The sequence below is a fragment of the Rhinopithecus roxellana genome, chromosome 15 (genome assembly GCF_007565055.1).
Source record: "Rhinopithecus roxellana isolate Shanxi Qingling chromosome 15, ASM756505v1, whole genome shotgun sequence".
NCBI classification, from domain to species: domain Eukaryota; kingdom Metazoa; phylum Chordata; class Mammalia; order Primates; family Cercopithecidae; genus Rhinopithecus; species Rhinopithecus roxellana.
In genome coordinates this window covers 56,838,780-56,859,148 of record NC_044563.1, presented here as the reverse complement: position 1 = coordinate 56,859,148, position 20,369 = coordinate 56,838,780, and the positions used below count along the sequence as shown (strand labels likewise).

The 20,369-nt window shown below is 53.3% G+C and overlaps 1 protein-coding gene across 4 annotated transcripts in view; it reads right to left on the bottom strand.

Moving 5' to 3' along the window:
• ARRB1 (arrestin beta 1) overlaps window positions 1-18,898 on the bottom strand; it is a 98,811-nt gene extending 79,913 nt beyond the window's left edge. For 3 of the 4 annotated variants that reach the window (XM_030917591.1, XM_030917593.1, XM_030917594.1), the window contains exon 1: window positions 18,552-18,898. In XM_030917591.1, coding sequence (XP_030773451.1) covers window positions 18,552-18,571 — 20 coding nt within the window. In that variant the 5' untranslated portion in view covers window positions 18,572-18,898. The remainder of the gene's footprint in view (window positions 1-18,551) is intronic. The other variant, XM_010366801.2, reaches the window with a different exon arrangement.
• Window positions 18,899-20,369: the final 1,471 nt, after the last annotated feature.

The following is a 20,369-nucleotide window of genomic DNA, read 5'->3' as shown; positions in this document are numbered from 1 at the left end:
TCATCAGCATTTCCTAAGCTCCCAGGACAAACCTGGGGCTAGACCCGGCAGTTTTACCTATGGTTCATTATTTTAACCTTTCCAGGAAGGTCTTATCTCCATTTTGCAGAAGAGGAAGATTGAAGCCAGAGAAGCCTTTCCAGTCTCTAATTTACATGGCAAGTGAAGCTGCAGGCTCAGCCTACCCCAGAACTGGTTCCCCTGGATGCCTTTCAGGTGTTGCTTCTGCAGGGAGGACTCTAACCAATGACAGATCTCTGCTGTGGGATAAGAGCCCCCTGAGGACATGCAGCAGATAGGGCACCAACATCCCAGCCCAAAGGAAAACTTGCCACAGCAGAGCAGAGCCGGGCTTGTGGGCCTAAAGCTTATATAGCTTGGAAGGTTTTTTTTTTTAAGAGTACAAAAATATCTTCCTTTTTGCAAATTTCACAAAACCCCTGAGCACGTGGACATATTGCTAGGCCTTGGAAAGGGCTCTAGAGCGTGAAGGGCCGGAAGCTGAAGCTGCATCAGCCTCATGGTGAATCCGCCTCGGGGCTGGAGGAAGGGCCCAGAGGCGATCTGAGCACCACCCGCCTTCACAAAGGCCCTGCCTCCAGCCCAACAGACAGATGAGGCTCCGGAAGACATTCCTTCTTCTTGTTTGGAGTCCTGCTGCTACTTAACCCTCCCCTGCAGTAGGTCCAAGTCTGTCTGTCTTTCTCTTGCCATGGTTTCAGAAGAAGCAGATCTTGGCCAGGAGTGGTAGCTCACACCTGTAACCCAGCACTTTGGGAGGCTAAGGCGGGAGGGTTGCTTGAGCCCAGGAGTTCAAGATCAGCCTGGGCAATATAGCAAAACCACATCTGTACAAAAAATTTAAAAATTAGCCTGGTACGGTGGCACACACCTGTGGTCCCAGCTACTCGAGAGACTGAGGAGGAAGGATTGTTTGAGCCCAGGAAGTCAAGGCTATAATGAGCTATGATTGCACTACTGCACTCCAGGCTGGGCAACAGAGCCAGGCCCTGTCCCTGTCTCAAAAAAAAAAAAAAAGAAGAAGAAGAAGAAGAAGAAGAAGCAGCAGCAGCAGCAGCAGCAGCAGCAGCAGCAGCAGAGCTCAGCTGAGTCTAGGTCCTGCCTGCAGGGGTCTGCTGCTCACAAGAGCAGTACCGCCAGATTTCTTTGTGATCCTGGGGCATATCTCCAAGAGGAGCCTTCCATGCCTGGGCTGGAATCCTGGGCTGGCAAGGGCTGCCCTATTAAGAACCCCATCCTCAAACATTTGTAGGGTATGATACAGTTTACCAAATGTTCCTACATCCCACATCCACATCCCGTTTGGCCCATACAACAGTCCTGGAGGTGTGCAGGGCAAGCTTTATTGTCCCCCTTTTATAGACAGGGACAAAACATGAGACTTGCTGTGCACCTATTGCATACTAAAGATGCCAAGGGGCTTTCCACACGTGACAACTCACAGACACCATGTGAGAAACCAAGGCTCACTCAGTTTCTGGGGCTGGTGGGCCTGAGAACGAGCCTGCAGCCCTGCTCTCCCATCTCGCAGCCCATGCCTCTGCCCTGTCTCATCTCAGTCTGGCATGGACAGCTCAGAAGGCAGTGGGCAGGCATGCCGAGACTCAGTGGGCTGAGGAAGGAGAGACCTCCAGCTACCAAGGTGGAAGAGCAGCTAAGGGCTCAATATATTAACAGAAATCAAAAAAGTGAGAATCAACCACACCCTCTGTGGATGTGTCTGAGGAAGAGCACATGGCCCTTGGGAGCCTGAAACCTGTTTGAAAGCAATCACCTTACAGACTCAGGGCCTGATGTCCTCCCCGACACCCTGCCAAGCCGCAGATGGCCCCATCCCTACCTACCACTGTACACGTGCTAGACCTTCTAGACCCTTCTGCTGACTCCTCTCAGCGCCCAAGGCAGCCACCCAGTGCTTGTCCTGCCCTGTTCAAGTCCCACCCCTGTACTTCACTAATGCTTGCTTAGTGGATATATCTATTCTAGGAATCTTTATGAGAAGATACTGGCCGGGCGCGGTGGCTCAAGCCTGTAATCCCAGCACTTTGGGAGGCCGAGATGGGCGGATCACGAGGTCAGGAGATCGAGACCATCCTGGCTAACATGGTGAAACCCCGTCTCTACTAAAAAAATACAAAAATCTAGCCGGGCGAGGTGGCGGGCGCCTGTAGTCCCAGCTACTCCGGAGGCTGAGGCAGGAGAATGGCGTAAACCCGGGAGGCGGAGCTTGCAGTGAGCTGAGATCCGGCCACTGCACTCCAGCCCGGGCTACAGAGCGAGACTCTGTCTCAAAAAAAAAAAAAAAAAAAAAGAGAAGATACTGCAGGGTGACCCACAGTACTGATTTGCCCAGGAGTGAGCTGAAGGGTTTCCTGAGATGCAGTAAGGGAGGAGACCACCCCTCATATCGTCTTATGCCCAATTTCTGCCTCCAAAGAAAGAAGAAGTAAAAACTAAAAGGCAGAAATGAAATCCACAGGCAGACAGCCCGGCGACGCACCCTGGGCCTGGTAGTTAAAGATCGACCCCTGACCTAATGGGTTCTGTTATCTATAGATTACAGACATTGTACAGAAATGCACTGTGAAAATCCCTATCTTGTTTTGTTCCGATCTAATTACCGGTGCATGCAGCCACCAGTCACGTACCCGCTGCTTGCTCAATCACGATCCTCTCACACGCACCCCGTTAGAGTTGTGAGCCCTTAAAAGGGACAGGAATTGCTCACTCAGGGAGCTCGGCTCTTGAGACAGAAGTCTTGCCAATGCCCCTGTCCGAATAAACCCCTTCCTTCTTTAACTCGGTATCTGAGGAGTTTTGTCTGCCACTAGTCCTGCTACAGCAGGACTGAGACTGTCCCAGGAAAATTGGCATGGCTGATGACCCTCATGTACTGCATGCCTGGTCCTAGGCTGGGCACTAAGGCACATTTATCTACTGGACATGGTCACTGCCCTCAAGAAACTTCCAGTCAGAGAGTGGCTGCCACTCAATGAGAAACCACTGTCAAAGTCATCTGTTCAGTCCCTCACACACATGATCCATCACCACCCTGTGAGGGTAATATTATCATCTCTGTGGTATGCATATGAAAACTAGGGCTCAGAAAGGTGGCGTGATGTGCCCAGAGTCAGAGCTACAAGTGACATGCTAAGATTTGAACTTGGTCCAATGAAACAGAAAAAGGAAAGGGCAGTTTCCAGCATGAACATTATGGAGACAGAAAAAGATAGACATGTTTTATTTAATTCATTTTTGTAGCTCCAGTGTCTGGCATGTTCTAGGTATTCAGGAAATGTGTGAAGGGAGAGAGGGAGATCTAAGCCTTATTTAATTATCTCCAGGCTAGGAGATTTCATCCACCAATTCAAAAGCTATACATTTCCCTTTTCAAAGTCAGTTTCAGACCAGGCATGGTGGCTCACACCTATAAACTCAACACTATGGGAGGCTGAGGCAGAAGGATCTCTTGAGCCCAGGGGTTTGAGATCAGCCTGGGCAACACAGTGAGACCCTGTCTCCACAAAAATTCTTCAAGGCTGCAGTGAGCTATGATCGTGCCACTGCACTCCAGTCTGGGTGACATAGCAAGATCCTATCTCAAAGGAAAAAAAGAAAAGGAAAAAAAAAGTTTTGACTGTTTTCCTTCAGCACCAGGACCAGGAAGGAAGTAAGAAGAGGGAAAGGGTGCTTCTTCTTTAAGTCAGCAGCTTGGGGCTCACTTCCTCCAGGGAATCTTCCCTGACTCACTCCCCAACCGACTCTGGCCTCACACTGTGTCAGGCCCCAGTCAGGAGCTGGGAGTCCAAGAGACAAGAAATACACATTTGCCCTTGAGCAGAGAGGGAACTGACTTGTTAGCAGTCAACTACAATACAAAGTGCCATCCGGGAAGCCTGCACAGTGCTAAGGGAGCCTAAAAGAGGCCATTCACTCTACTTGGGCAGGGAGCAGAGTCAAGGGAGGGCTTCATGTCTAGAGCAGGTACCCTGTGCAGTTGTTCAATGAACTTCATTGAAATGTCTTTCTTTTTTCTTTTTTTTTTTTTTTTTTGAGACTGAGATTTGTTCGTTGCCCAGGCTGGAGTGCAATGGTGCTCAAGTGATCCGCCTGCCTCAGCCTCCCCAAGTACTGGAATTACAGGTGTGAGCCACAGCACCCAGCCTGAAATGTCTTTAAGGAAGATTTCACCAGAGGAGGAAGGGCATTCCAGCTAAAGAGATAGGCTTGAGCAAAGGCACAGAGGTGTGAAAAGTGCAAAGACTGTTAAGCAAGATCCAAAAAAGTCAATGCAGCCAGGTTGTTAGCAGTGTGGTGGGGACAGCTGGGAAAGGAGTGTGGAAGGCACATTAGGGACAGATCCTGAAGGGCCTCCTAGAGAATGGGGACTTTCCCATAGGAGATAGGGAGCAGTGGATCAGGCTTTAGGCTGGGAAGGATATGGCCACATGTGAATTTCAGAATAACAGGATGGCTTGGAGGGTTGGGACTAAGCAGAAAGAGAGTAACTAGAAGACAATTGTAACAATCCAGGCCAGTGGCCTGGAATTGACCTGAGCCAGTGGCGGTAGAATGAGGAGAATAGTACTTTGGGAGACATGTCTCTATCACCATTCAGTTTGGATCCCCTGAACTCGTGCTGCCCACAGGAAGGAATGGGTTTCTCTTTTCCAGGGAGCTCGACACACCCCCATGCAGCTCTACACTCAAATGGAAGTTAAGGCCAGAGCAACCCAGGTCTTTCTGTATGCTGGGTCAGGGCTCAGTGTGCGGCTGGGTCATGGTTCTTTGAAAGTTCTTCCTACTACAAAGTTTACTCTGCAAATGGTGAACATCAGAGGTGGCTGGATTGTTTCAAGTATGCATAGTGAATCGCTGCTACACTGAATTGCTGCTATAGAACAGTCAGCGCAGGGAGAAACGACCACGCATATTAGCCGCTTGATTATGATGTGTAATCATCTTTGTCATTTTTAGAATGTCAAAAAAATCTGTTGCAAAAAAAAAAAAAAAACTCCTTATTGAGTTTTAAAATGTCTCTAGGTTTCTCCCAGTACCCTGGGGCAATAGAGACCCATCATAACATCAACCAGTGAAGAGCCCTGCTAATGTGCTGGGTGCTTTCATTAGCACAGCTGTAACTGAGAAAGGATGAAAAGGATGAACAGGCTATCTCCAGAGGCTGGAAAACTTGCCAACAGACATGCAATTACTGGTAGAGGGGAGGTGAGAACCCCAGCCAGCTGCCTCTCTCCACCACTCCATGTGGCCTCAGTGTGCCTAAAGAGAGCCCTCCAATCTGTAGAGACCAGCACACATGGGCCCTGGCTGCCAGTCCCACAGCCTGGAGCTGTTTCTCCTAAGACACAGTTTCCCAACTGTCTAGTGTCCCTGGGCTCCTCTGGGAACAGCCATCAGACCTCTGCAGTGTCTCCTGGGCTGGAGGAAAGCTTTGCTCTCCATACCCTCAGCACAGTAGACCCTGGTTTCCAACGGCAGGTTTGCTGAGCCCAGTGTATCCTGATATACCCACCCCATTTTCTTTCTCCAGGCCGAAAAACTCACTGTGATGCCACGTGGCAGAACTTTCACTTTTCACCCTAGTGGTTTTTGTTCTTAAGCAGTCTGCATTCCCAAAACACTCCTTACTGACAGCAGGTGAAACCAGTGCCTGACACTATGCAGGCACATAGTAGGTTTCTCAAGTCTGCTGAAGAAAGTCAGTCCTGGATGAAAATTCATGTCACAGAGATACTGCCAGGAAGAGTATAACTTCTGGCTCACACAAACGCACTTTCCAACCTGCTCACGGGCCCCTGTTCTGGTGAGCTGCCTCTGATCCTTAACCTCTGGCTCTGTTTTGTCCCTGCTAAAAACAGATGCCCACTACCCCTCTTCTGGCAGCTGTTGTGATTATCTATTGCCTCTCTCCCAATACATCTGAGCAGCATGAGGGCAGAGACTTGTCTGGGCCCTCTTTATATTTCAGGTGCCCAGCACAGGGCCTGGGGTGTGGCACAGAGAGAAAACTTTGTTCCTTGGAACCTCCTCGGGAGGACAGCGATGGCCTAACAGAAACGATATAAGCTAACCCTGAAAACTTCTTGCCCGAGGCCCAGGGAGATAGTGTTCCACGTCATAAGGTTCCTTGCCACCCAGAACCTGGGAAGGCCAGGCCCTCAACTTCGGAGAAAGGGCAGCCTCAGGTGGGAGGCAGAGCAGAGCTGCTCCATAAATCCCCTTCCCGCTTGGAGAGAGACACACCACTGGGACAGGCCTGGCCGCTTCGGGACATTCCTTGAGTGGAGGGAGAAATGTTTGTGGAATAGAATGGGACAAAGTGTAAAATGCTAGCTATTTGTTCCTCTGGCTGCAGAGAGGCCAGTTTCCCTCTGGGGGCAGTTTTTCAGGCAAATTATCTCAGGACAAGGCCTGTTTCCTCTAATGAGGCTTCTTCCCTTTGCAGCTCTGCTCCCAAGAGAGTTGGAGGAGACAATGCTCAGAGCCAACCCCAGAGGCCTGCACTGAGGAAGCATACACAGCTCACCATCCTACATGGCTCACCATTCTACACGGTGTGGGCGGCATTACCACTATCCAAGGCAGGGGGATGCTCCCCATGACCTTCTGGGCTCAGGAATTCTGGGCAATGCAGCACCTCCTCCAAGGCCCCTCTAGGGAGACAGGGAGGAAAGGAGCAGGGAGGCATGCTTAGTTATGTAACCAGCTGCCTTGGAGTCAGAGTCCCTGGCATGTCTCAGCCCAGCACTGCAAGGAGAGGCTGTGGGGGCTGGGGGTCTTTCTTCACTTTTGCTGCCTCCTCCAGACCTGGCAGACCCTGTAGTAGGCACTGCTTTCCAAGTAGCCTGAGCTCCAAGCAGGCACCTCCTACTCGGGGCTGGGAACCAGGAAGGCTGTTGCTTTCTAAGTGTGTGAAACAGTGGCCTGCTGGCTCCTTTGGCAGAAAGCCAGGCTCGGGGCTGTGCACAGGGGTGAGGGTTAAGAAAGAGGAGCCTGGGGCCAGGATGCCGAAGGACTTCCCTCCACAACTGCCCCCAGCTTCCTGCTCCCCAATCTCTCCCCACTTCCTCCTAGAGAATCTGCCATGGGTGAGGGGCCAGAGGGGAGGGGCCCCAGCTACCCCAGCACCACACTGCGGTTGCTGACCGTGGGCAATCTCACTTCCCTTCTTGCCTTCCTCAGAGCTTCTCAGCTGGCCGGCACAGCCCCCACCCCCCGCACACAGCTGTGTGCACAGCCCTGGACCATGGAAAAGAGGGATGAAAGAGGAGGGAGGGGACATGGGAGAGGGAAGGAGCTGAGATCCACTCTCAGTCTTGAATGACAATGGCTTTTTTTTTTTTTTTTTTGAGACGGAGTGTCACTCTGTCACCCAGGCTGGAGTACAGTAGTAAGATCTCAGCTCACTGCAACCTCCACCTCCCTGGTCCAAGCAATCCTCCCACTTCAGCCTCCCTGGTAGCTGCGATTACAGGCGTGTGCCACCACACCTGGCTAATTTTTGTATTTTTAGTAGAGACGAGGTTTCACAATGTTAGCCAGGCTGGTCTGGAACTCCTGACCTCAGGTCATCTGCCCACCTCAGCCTCCCAAAGTGCTGGGATTACAGGCGTCAGCCACCATGCCTGGCCGACAATGGATTTTTATGAAGTCCTTACCCTCTCTGCCCACAGCAACCCCATTAATATTATTATACCTATTTCCCAAAGGAGAAAACTGAGGCCAGAGAGTTTAAGACCCAAGCTGAAGGTCATGGAGCTAGCAAGTGAGCAGTACAAGCAGAGTCTAACTCTGAATTGCAACCTCCAAACCTTTTGGCTCTAGCTCCGAGAGCCCCTCCTCCACGTACTCTGAGGGTGCTACTTGGGCAATTTCTACACAAATGGAAATGACACTGCCCAGCCCTGGGGAGGGAGACCTCGGCCTTAAAGAGTCCCTCGCTGAGGACTAGTTTGGGAACCACAGGATAGTCCCGAAGACAGGACCAAGGGCGGGACGTGCTTGGGGAGCCAGGTGGGCAGACTGCTGCTCCCAACCGTCTTCCCTTCTGACCCAGTCTCAGGCTGGAACAGACTCCTACACTGTCTGCCACTTCCAGAAAGCAGGGTTGCCAGAGGCCAAGCTATCCTGCCAGAATCACGCTGCCGCTCATGCCCTCTCCCAACAAGAGAAGGAAAGGGTCTTAGGGAGCCTCTAGGCCAAAGCCTCTCCTACTTCCTGCTTGACACATAGAGAAACTAAGGCCCAAAGAGGAAAAGCAACTTGCCTATGGCAGCACAGGGACAGTGAAGAAGTGGGATCCCTGTCTCCCAGGTCAGAGCCCCTGCCCTCCATTCACCCCACTTGGGTCCTCTCCTCAGACGGCACCTTTGGGCATCTGCCTGCCTCTCTCCCTGCTTCACACCCTCCCTCTGCACTTCCCGCTTCCCCCTCCCAGCCCTGCTCTGCAGACCCATCTCTGAGCCTCCCCTGTTACATCTCCTCCCAGCCTCACCACTCCACCCCCATTCCCTCTGCTCTGGGCCAAGGAGCAATGCTTGGGTGGTTTAATTAGCTGATTATGACCGCAGCCTGCTGGATGCAGTGCCCAGAATTCTGTCCCCAGTAATTAGGTGGGTTCTGAGTACTTGCCCAGTGGGGAGCTGATGGGGAGCTCTGTGCTCTGCCAGCCAAGGGAGGCTGTCCAGCTGAATAAAGAGCTCTTTGATCACCGGTAGGTCATCGGAAACCATGGTCCCCTCCTCAGGCCGGGTCAAACCACACTGGAGGGATTGCAGCCAGACCCAGATGTCCATCCTAAGGAGGGACTCCCTTTTCTCCCATGCCACTGCCCACACCCGGGAAAGGCTCAGTACATGACTGAGGATGAGGATGAAGAATTGAGTGCACGCTCCGGAGGCCAGGAGAGAATGGCTTCATGACCGGGGCACCTATTTAGGAAGTAGGATTGGAACAAGTAGACAGAGAGGCGCAGCAGGAACAAAGGCCCAGAAGTGGGAATGAGCCGCCAAGCCCCTTCCCAAAGAGCTCTGATTGTCAGAAAATAGCCAGTCTTTCAGCAAGGTAAAGCTGGACATCCAGTGACCTCTGCCCTTTAGGTCACAAAGAATAATCTAATTCCTATGGCTCTGGGCTACTTTGAGACATTTTTGAAATCAGCAATGATGTCCTATGGTCCTTACCAACCACACTGCCCACCCCCTAGAATATCTCCTCCCAGTGAGATGCCTTGGCTGAACAAATATTTATGGAGTTCAGCAGCATGCCAGCTCTGCGCAGGTGCTGGGGACAAGCAGATCCAGGCCAGGTGCTCTTGAAAAGTTCTTGACCTCACAAGATGACATCATGAGTATGCAAATACCCAGGATCTATGCAGGGAGGGAGGGATGAGTGCTGACAGAGAGAGATTACAAGAAGGTCGCAAACCACTGGGAATCCAGTGAGGGTTTCCCAGAGGAAGAGGTGAATGTACGTGATCCAGGCCTTTAAGGATGGGAAAGCTGTTGTATGTGGTCAAGTCAGCAATCAGGTACTGAAAGCCAACAATAATACAGGCTTGTAATGAGGCCTTGGAAGCCTCAAAAAAATGAATCAAACAGGGTCCTTCCCTGGGGGAGCTCACAGCTGGGTGAGGGAGGCAGGCCCGGTGAGAGGTCACATAAGCGATAACAGCAAGATAACACTGACCTTACACAGGGACTTTCTTTGCTTTATTTTACTTAATTTTAACTCAGTCCTCATGACAACACACTACCCTATTTTACAGATAAGGGAGCCACAGCAGAGAAAGGGTTAAGTAATCAGGGAAGCCACCCAGCTGGTAAGTGTCAGAGCTGGGACTGGAAACCAGGAAATCTGGTTCTTCCAAGAGCCTAACCCCTATGCTAATCTGCTAATACTCCATGCTAATCAGATCACCAAGAGGGCTGCAGGTGCCCAGAGGAGGCCCCAGAGCAGCAGAGAAGGCTTCCTGGAGGAAGTGCTCCTGCCCTGAGTGTTTTGTGTGTGTGTGTGTGTGTGTGTGTGTGTTTTGTTTTGTTTTGAGACAAAGTCTCCCTCTGTCGCTCAGGCTGGAGTGCAGTGGCGAGATCTCCACTCACTGCAAGCTTCGCCTCCCGGGTTCACGCCATTCTTCTGCCTCAGCCTCCTGAGTAGCTGGGACTACAGGCGCCTGCCACCACGCCCAGCTAAGTTTTTGTAATTTTAGTAGAGACGGGGTTTCACCGTGTTAGCCAGGATGGTCTCGATCTCCTGACCTTGCAATCCACCAGCCTCAGCCTCCCAAAGTGCTGGGATTACAGGCATGAGCCACTGCGCCCGGCCTGACCTGAGTCTTAAAAGAGAGGGAAGGGTGTTCACGAGGAGCAAACACCTGGGCAAAGGGTTACTAAATATGCTTTGTTTATTTATTTATTTATTTTTTTGCCATATTTTATTTTATTTATTTATTTTTGAGACAGTCTTGTCCTGTCACCCAGGCTGGAGTGCAGTGGTGCTATTTTGGCTCACTGCAACCTCCACCTCCTGGGTTCAAGCAATTCTTCTGCCTCAGCCTCCTGAGTAGCTGAGACTACAGGTACATGTTACCATGCCTGGCTAACTTTTGTATTTTCAAAAGAGATGGGGTTTCACCATGTTGGCCAGGCCGGTCTCGAACTCCTGACCTCAAGTGATCCACCCGCCTCAGCCTCCCAAAGTGCTGGGATTACAGGCATGAGCTACATACCTGCTACAGATGCTGTATGTCCCTGGAGGTGATCACGACTGCTGTTCAAGCACCTGATACCATGGGAGACAGCACCACCCTTTCGAGCAGTAGCCAATTCCTTCTTGGCCCTCAGCACCCAACACCCATCCCCCACCCAGGACACACTCCCTAGTGGTCTCAGTACCGCTGGCCTGTAGCAGAGGCCTGAGCTGCTCAATCTTCCACTTCGTCCACCCAGAAGAAAGGGCACTCCTGGACCTGCTAGCAGAAGGGCCATTCACGTGATTTGACTTCATAGGGACACTAGGACCCAGAGAGGGTGCATGTCATGCCCAAGGTCACACAGCAATAAGTAAGCAGTAGAGCATACCTCTGGGACCCTTCTGAGGCGGTGAGCCCCAGCAGTCTACTCCCCACCCCTCCCCTGGCCCTGTGCCAAAACTTGTCCATGCCCATTGCACAAGGCAGGGGCAAGGGTGAAGAGGAAACAAACCTGGCAGAGGTTTGCTCGCCCTCTGTCCAACCCTCTGTTCTCCAACCCCCTACTAGGACTCAAACCACCCCTGGGATGGACCCATCCTGCACACGGGAAGGCAGAAGACAAGGTGCCCAGGAACCATCTGAGATGATACCTGTTCTAGTTCCAGGGCTCATGTGGGAGACAAAACCCCAACCTCAGGAGCCCCCAGTGTGATGGGGGAAGAAGGGAAGAAAGAGTTCAGTCCAATTCAACAAGCCTCCCTGCAAGGCTGAGGGAAGGGTAGGGCTGCACAAAGACCAAGTGAGCTGGTTGTGGGCTACAGGTCCAGGGCCAGCATGAAAGGGACCTCCTGCCTCATCCAGGCCCATACATGGGCTGCTGAACCACTGAATGTTTCAGACATTGCATCCTGCCTCCCGCTGACTCGACATCAGTCACAGTGCTCCCAGTGCTGAAGACCTTTTAGACCAGCAGATCCCTCTCCTGGTGCAGGGAGACAGAAGCTCAACTGTGGCCTCAGCCAGGTGTTGCCCAGCCCCAGGCAGAGGAAAAGCTGTTCAGTTCCTGCAGTGACCTTAGTCACACAGAATTCTGGGGACCTGTCTGGTCCAACTCCCAGGGGCCTCATCTGGCACCAGGTCTCCTGGGAAGGAACAAGCAGTTCTACTGAAGTGGCACTAAAGATGGGGCCAGTCCCAGGAAGGAGGAGGTGCGTCTCCGGAGAGATGACCCTGCCACGACCCCTTAGGGAAGGTGGGAGGGGACTGGGACAACAGAGTCCTTTGTTGCCCGCTCAAAAGCAGCCACCCTGTCCTGCCAACCCCCTCTGTTCTCCAACCCCCTACTAGGACTCAAGCCACCCCTGGGACAGGACCCATCCTGTCCACATGGGAGGGAAGAACGCAGAGCACCCAGGGACCATCTGAGACAATACCTGTTCTTTTTTTTTTTTTTTTTTTTTTGAGACGGAGTCTGGCTCTGTCGCCCAGGCTGGAGTGTGGTGGCCAGATCTCAGCTCACTGCAAGCTCCGCCTCCCAGGTTCATGCCATTCTCCTGCCTCAGCCTCCCGAGTAGCTGGGACTACAGGCGCCCGCCTCGTCGCCCGGCTAGTTTTTTGTATTCTTTAGTAGAGACGGGGTTTCACCGTATTAGCCAGGGTGGTCTCGATCTCCTGACCTTGTGATCCGCCCGTCTCGGCCTCCCAAAGTGCTAGGATTACAGGCTTGAGCCACCACGCCCGGCCGACAATACCTGTTCTAATCCCAGGACTCACGTAGGAGACAAGGCCCCAACCTCAGGAGCCCCCAGTGTGATGGGGGAGACATCCTTCCTTCAGAAGCCTCTAGTCTGAGGAGGGAGACATGGCTCCCACCTGCAAAAGCCAATCAGATGAAGGAGCTCCCAGACCTCCGGCTCAGGCGCCGCATGCTAATAGAGGTGGTATATCCCTGTCCCTCAGGACTTCCCAGTCTGATGCAGGAGTCAGGACCCCACCCCTCTCTTTTGAGAACTTGCCTAATGTGGGAAATTGTTTTCAGTCTTAGGATTCACTAATGGGAAAGGCCTAATTTCAGCACTTAAGCAGTCCCTGGGCCAACAGCAGAGGCAAGAAGGGAAAAAAATGTTCAGTCCAGTTCAGCAAACCTCTGCCAGGCATCTCCTGGGGAAGCAGACCCAGTGTGGGTGAGGAAGTATCAACTGAGAACAGAAATAGCCCTGAACCACAAGCTGCTCACCAAATGGGGAGCTCACTCAGCCTGAAGTATGAATGAATAAGAAAGTACCTTGAAACCACACACCCAAGGCCTACTGGCCAAGGTTGCCCCTTCCTCCACAGCCTCACCCCTCACACTCCCACACCTGCACCCAGTATCTGCACCTTGGCCTAGGCTCTTCTTCTGTCTAGAACACCTTACTCCCGCCTAACTCTTTCTCATACTCTAGCACCCAGCTCCGGGTTCACCTCCTCGAAGAAGCCTTCCTCCAAGTCCCCCACCTGAGTCAGATGCCCCACCTTTCTGGAGCCAGCACATTGCATGTCTTCCCCAGGACCAGCTCACGCTTCACAATCCCTCAGCCTAAGCCTGAAAGGATAGCACAGGGCAGTGGTCTTCTGCCTCTGGACATAAGGCAGAAGGAGGGGGTGGATGAGATAAAACCCCTAGGTTCCCATACCCACAGTCTTCACTGCCTGCTTGCTCCCAGCCCTGGGCCTCATGCCCTTCCTCCAAGAGGCTCAAGCCTTGCTCCAAGCATAAGAAAAGCAGGGTCCTCTCCCACTCCTCTCTGCCTGCTGTAGCCTAGCTTTGCCCTCACCACTCCACCAAAACCCATGCCACCAGCTACTGTCTTCTGGCTGAATCTGAGGGGTCTTGGTCCAGCTCATCCTCTGTGGGTCTGTTCCTGCTTCTTTGGCTCCAAGAATATGGCCTTCCATCAGTTTCCTCCCTCTTCTCTCCATGCCCAGGCACTGGTGCTCTCCAAGGCCCTGGCTGTCCCTAATCATCCTCTCTTCATACTCTATACCTCCTCCCTATGCGACATCATTCATCCACATTTCCAAAGCCCTGCCTCGCATTTTGATCCTTACCCCAGGATCCAGACCCCCTAACGCAGAAGCCCCACTACATCCAGCCTATAACAGACTGCCCTGGCTCCCTCACCAAGCTGCTCCCAGCCCTGCAGGCCTCAGCCAGATGGTAGGCACGAGCACTCTGGCAGCAGCGGAGGACGCCTGGGTGGAGGCCAGGACCTCACTTGGGGTGTGCTGACTCCCAGCCTGCTGTTCTACTGCTGTTCTTCTGACACCCCAAAGTGTCAGAAGCCCTGAGAAGTGGCAAGCCCACAACTCAGGACCTCTGGACCCATGCCAACGGGAGGTGTCAGCCTCAGGCAAGGAGGCCCAAACTTGGAAGGAAGAAAGCAGTGGAGAAGTCTGAAGCCCAGAGGCTGGCCTGGAATCAGGTATCAGAGACAATGGGCCAGGCTCGATGCTACCACTCCCAGTGGGCCCACGAGCAGCCCTGGCCAAAGCTACAGGACTTCCCCATGTTCCAGCCAAGATGGGTCACACAGGGCTTAACCACCAAGAGAAATGACAGCCAAAGTTCACAGAGAGCTGGTGATTACATGTCCCCATCATCCTCCTTTCTCTGAAAAAAGAGGAGTTACATCTGCAGGAAAGGAAATTCCATTCCCTACCGTTGCCTCTCAGGAAGTCCCTCCTGTTGTCTAAATCTGGTCCTTCATGTTGTCTGTTGAGTTAGCGGAAACAGCAAGGCCCAGAAAGGATGCACAACTTGAGGCTGGGAGCTGCTAGGGAGGCCAACTGTGAGCCAGACAAGGCCCCCTCTCTTGGGCAAAAGCATCGAGTAGCAGAGAGGGCTTTGTGGGCCAATAGGCCCGGATTCTTACGCTTGCTGGCTGAATGGCAGTGAACAAATACTTAATCTCTCCTAGTCTGTTTCCTCATCTGCAAAATGGGGACAACAATCACTACATTACTAGATTACGGTTGAATTCACTGAGATTACACGTATAATTCTAACACACCAGATACCTGGCAAAGGTCCCATGGACCAGCAAGGTTGATGGACTCCACCTCCCGTTCACATTCATGTTTCTCAGCTCTATCCTCTCTGCAGCATAAGTTCAGAGCTCGCAGCCTTAGTTCTCAGGTTTCTTCCCAACCTCCTCACTGGTCTCCCTGCTTCTAGGCCTGCTCTTCCCATCCACCCTCCTTGGCGCTGCCAAAGACATCTCTCTGATATGAAAACATCTGCTTTCAGCCCTCGGCTGCCTCACACTCTTCTCTGAATCACCATCCACTTCAGGAGAAAATGCTCTCTCCTTAGCCTGACATTCCCAGGCTGCTGGTGACCGGCCTGTGTTTACCTCTTAAGGCTCAGTGTCATCCCCAGCCCAGGCCCCAGGCTGCACGCCTTGCTTCCTGCCTCCAAGCCATTGCAAATTCTGCACCCTCGGCCAGGAATATCATTCCCAATCCCGCCCCCTTGGCCTTCTCATCCTTCCAGATGAAGCTCAGCAGTTCCAACGCCACCTCCTTTCCAGGAGAGCTTCCTGTGCCATGCTCCCTGCCTGGGCCTGGGTTGGGGACTTCTCCTTAAGCCTCCCACAACACACGTCATCCAGAATTATGACCACCTGCTCTGCTCTAAATCCCTGGAGGACAGAGTAGACTCCTTCCTCTCTGAATCCCCAGGCCCTGGGCACTCAGAAGGCACTCATCAACATTTGTTGAATGAATATATGATTGTTCCCAGAGCATCTTACAGCAACCATCATACTCCTGCCCTGTGATTAGTCCTGTCCAGGTATTTTGTTTTTATCTTTTCAGACCAGGTCTCACTATCTCACCCAGGCTGGAGTGCAGTGGCATGATCATGGCTCACTACAGCTTGACCTCCACGGCTCAAGTGATCCTCCCACTTCAGCCTCCTAAGTAGTTAGGACTATAGGCATGTGCCACCACACTCAGCTAATTTTTGTATTTTTTGTAGAGATAGTATTTCACCATGTTACCTGGGCTGGTCTCAGACTCCTGAGCTCAAGCAATCTGCCCATCTCAGCCTTCCAAAGTGCTAGGATTACAGGTGTGAGCCAACACGCACAGTCCTGTCCAGGTATTTAACACCTCTTTCCCCCTTGACCCTGGGAATTCTTAGAGGGCAGTGACACTTTCTGATAAATTTTCATTGTCACTTTCATATGGGGGTGCAATTCCAGATGGAGGGATGGATGCAATGATTCCTGATGTTCAGTTTTCGATATCTGCAGATTCCTCCTCTAAGTCATAGATAAAGTAGAATCTCATGGCTTACGGAAAAAGACAAGGTACAGCCCATTACCGATTTTGCCCTTCTTTTCCAAATTACTTAGCAAACTGTCTGGAAAGGGACAGAAAGCCCTCATGGGACTGCAGGAGAGTCTGAGGGGGAGGTCAGGGCCACCATCAGGTGGATTTAGCTGGGCCTTGGCTCCAGGCTTCAGGCAGTGCCTCTTCCCCTGCCCAGTGAAGTCAGTAAGTACAAGGGAAGCCTTAAAACGTAAGTATTGATAGCTCCAGTTTACAGATGGGAAACTAAGGTCCGGAAAATAAAGGCAATTGCCCAATGTCCCAAAGGTCCAGCAGTGAGTTCGAGGCAGGGCAGGGGGAGTCATGGAAAATACCTTGGCCTCAGAGACAGGGTCTCCAACAGGTGCCTGGAAGCCCATGGTGTCCACATCTTCCTGACAATCATGTCAGCAGGACAGCAATGACACTTATCCCCCAAGTCACAGAGAGGTACAGAGAGACCCAAGAGAGGCTGAGTTACCCCAATCACAAGGCAGCCTAGGAAGGACAGGAGGAGTAGAGAATGGCTCCAACTCCCTGCTATACCCTGCAGGAAGAAAAGCCTGACCTCATGCGTCAAGATGGATGTGGCTGGGGAGGGAGTCACATACCTTTCTACTGAGGACAGAGGCCTAGGTCACAGTGCTGGCCAGCCAGCTGCAATGGGGACTAGCCATCAAGATGCATGCAGGCACAGCATGATCTTCTGCTGTCTCCCCCAAAGCCTGGGCCTCCAGCACAGAGCAGGGCACCCCTCTCTGGCCCATGTGGGGCCTGGTAGTGCCCCTAGGGCCATCCAGAGACATGACCAAGTGAACTCCAGCCTCTGCCCTGCCTCTGGCCCCTTTTGACCTTAGGCAAATCACATGACCTCTCCAGCTCTCTGGTTCCTCTGCTAGAAAACAGGAAGAGGAAAATTAACCTCCTGGAAGAGCTGTCAGGAGGATGGCTGGAAAGTAGTTTCTAAACATTAAGAGCCTAAGTTGCCTCTGAGCCTCAGTTTCCTCCTCTAGAAAATGGAAATAATCTCTGGAAGCCCTTTCTTACAGTGTTGAGAGAGAGTCTCAGATGGCAGTGCGTGAGAAATGGCTTTGTCAGTGGCCCTGAAAGGTGGTGCCCACTGGGGTGTGTCTCTCTAGTCTGTAAGCTCCTTCAGACGAGTGGGCCATGCGCATCTTTGATCACCCACACTATGCCTAGTATACAGCAAGAGCTTAATAATAAATGGAACCGAGGAGAGGGGAGGGGAGGAAAGGGAGGAGGCAGAAGTCAGGCACAAGAATAGGAGAGAAGACAGAAAACAATGAGAAAGAGGGAGAGCCCAGGAAGAGGCTGCTGTGCCCACTTGGGTGGGGAGAGCAACAGGGAAAATAGGGTGGCAATGGTGAGCCCTTGACCAGGGCTGGTCCTGTCTGAAGGGCTGCCCCCAGGGGCTGTCCTGCTCCAGCCCCTCCTCCTTCTGTCCCACTTTCCCCTTTCAGAGGCATAGACCGTTTCTTTCTGAGTATTTCAGGCCAGGTTCTAGAACAGGAGGGGTTCCCCCAGCCCTAGGTTCAAAACAGCCCCTGGCCAGCCACTCCTCAGGAGGTCAGAGGGAAAGGGAACAGAGTAGATGGATGCGATCTATTTGGATGGGATGTGATCTGTTTTCCCCAGGCTGGGGGCAGTGGGGAGCGTTCTACCCTGTGTGATGTGTGTTTCCACTTCTGGCCATGTGGGGCCTGGAACGTGTGTGTCAGCGGGCCTCGGGCTAGCAGCTTGTGCCTGCGGGGTGCCAGTCTTTGCAAGCATTAGTCTGATTGTGTCTGTGGGGGTCAGTGTTGGTGTGGCCTTGCGCTCCACTGTGTTGGTGAGACATGCCAGCACAAGTGTGTGTGCCAGTGAGGGTGATGTGTGAACCAGCAAGAGTGTTTGCTACAGCGAGTGCAGGCGACAGTGTGCGTATCAGTGTATGCCCACACGTGTGTGCCAGCACGAGGGTGTGTTAGAATTGGTGTATGTTGGAGTGTGAGCTGTTCATGCCAACAAGGCTGTAAGCAAGAATGTGTTGACCGAGGCGTGTATGACGGCGTGCCACTGCGTGTGATGAGCGTGTGCCAGTGGCTGCCAGTGTGTGCGCCAGCATGCCTGTGCCACGGGTTAGTGTGCCCGTGCGTGTATTGTGTGTCAACCTGCCCCTGCGCGTCTCTGCGGCTGTCGGCCAACGCTGGGTGTCAGCGAGCTGTGAGTGTGTCCGGGCCAGGAGCCGCGGCCCACATGGGGCGGCCAGGCCCTCGCCCTTTGGGTCCCCCTCGCCCATGGCCCTGCCGGGGAGACCACACAGGAGACCTCGGGTGGAGGAGAGCTGGTACTAGATCCCGGGGTGGCCGCGAACACAGAACCAGGACGCAACCGGAGCCCCCTTCCGTGCCCTCGCCGAGGTCGCCCCCACACGCCCCACGCCGGGCGACCGCCCTGCACTCACCGGGTCCCTTTGTCGCCCATGGTCCGCGACGGCCGCAGGGAGGTCCGCGGCGTCAGCGCCCAGGCTGGAAAATCCCCGGCCAGCAGGAGGAGCGCGGGCCAGCCCGCTCCCGGCTCCCTGCTCCGCCTTCTCAGCTCTCCAGGCCGCCGCCGCCGCCGCCGCCCCCGCCCCCGGTCCCCGCCCGCCTCCCGCCGCGCAGAGCAGCGCAGCGCCCGGGCCGCGGTCAGGGGCGTGGAACCGCGCGGGGTGTGTGTGTGTGTATGTGTGTGTGTGTGTGTGCGCGCGCGCGCGTCTGCGTGTGCGCGCGCCGCCCAGCGAGCCAGGGCAGCGCTGCAGGACGCGTCAGGGCCCCAGGGTCGGCGTTTGTGGTGGGGGAGGGGTCCACCCGCGTGCGAGTCCGTATGAGTGAGTGAGTGTGTGTGTGTGTGTATGGTGGTGGTGGTGTGGTGTACGTGAGGGCGCACGGCTGTGTGCGGGCCCTATTAAGGAGTGTATTGGTGTGGATGGAGGAGTGTGCACGTCTTTGTGCAGTTGTGCGTGTGTGCGCACGGCCGTGGGTGCGAGCGCGCTCTCCCGCGCATGCCGGGGCAGCCTTTGTGTGTGGGTGTGGTTGGAAGCCGAGGGTCTGGCGACCCCGAGGCCGCACTCCCTGCGGCCGCTCGCTTAGCTGGAGACCCCGGGATGCCTGGCAAGGCCTTCGCCTTGTGCTCCACCCTTCCCCATTCCACCCCACCCCACCCCCTTCTACTGGAGAGATAACACCCAGTCACCCAACAGAGACAGGAAGAAGGGGTGGAGGGGGCAGTAGACGGCCTTGACACTGGGGAACTGAGCGGAGACCCGCGGCCAGCAAGGGCTGCAGGAAGCCGCCCAGGAAAGGGAAGCTGCGAGAAGTGAGAAGAGGCGATAAAGGAAGAGGGCAGAGCTGGCCCGCTGATGTGACCGGGTAGCACCGTGGAAAGTGCCCATGCCCAGCTCCATGGCCTACTGCGGGTGACCCTATACACCAAGCTTCTGAGAACCCATGTCCGGACCTGTAAAGTGAGGATACACTAATATCAGCCTGCAGAATTAATAGGTTGAAAGAACTTGCTTGTGTTTGCTAGCCTCCCCTGAGTGCCTGCATATAGTAGGTGCCCAGTAGATGTTAGCCCACTTCTCTGCAGGCTTCTTGATGTCCTGTGAAATCTTGGCTGGGACCCTGCTTTGTCCAAGGTGCCTTCCTGCTTTGCAGGTAGTGGGAAATTGTAAGGTCTTTCCCACACCCTCAATGCTGAGATTTGGCTAACTATCCCTGAAAGGTCTAAGTATTAAGGGGAAAGGAAGCTATCATTTACTCTGATGCTGTTGTGAGTGTGTAAACATCTCCTGTAATCATGCTCAGAAGCAGTTACCTATACTGTTTATATGCAGTATAATTACTATAATTATGTCCAGATTTGGCAGAGGGGCAGGGGGAGGCTGATGGGTAGGCAGGGTGGCCCACCTCTGGGCAATGTTAGGAGCTAGAGAAAATGGATGAAGGCCCAGAACCCTCCTCCCAGTCTTGGCCTCTGGGCTTCACCCTCCACAGGGGAAGAAGAGGAAGCCACCTGTTGTTTCTGCAGGGCTCAGAGATCTGGAAAGGAGCAGACTAGAATCTTTTTGATGACAGGAGATCCCTAACCAGGATGGTGAGGCCAGGTCCTGCCACTCTCCACATCAGTTTCCCCACCTATAAAACAGGTTTGACCAAACCATATGATCTCCAATGGATCTCTCCATGCTGATGCCTAAAACATCTAAATGTATTTTTTTTTTTTTTTTTTTTTTTTGGAC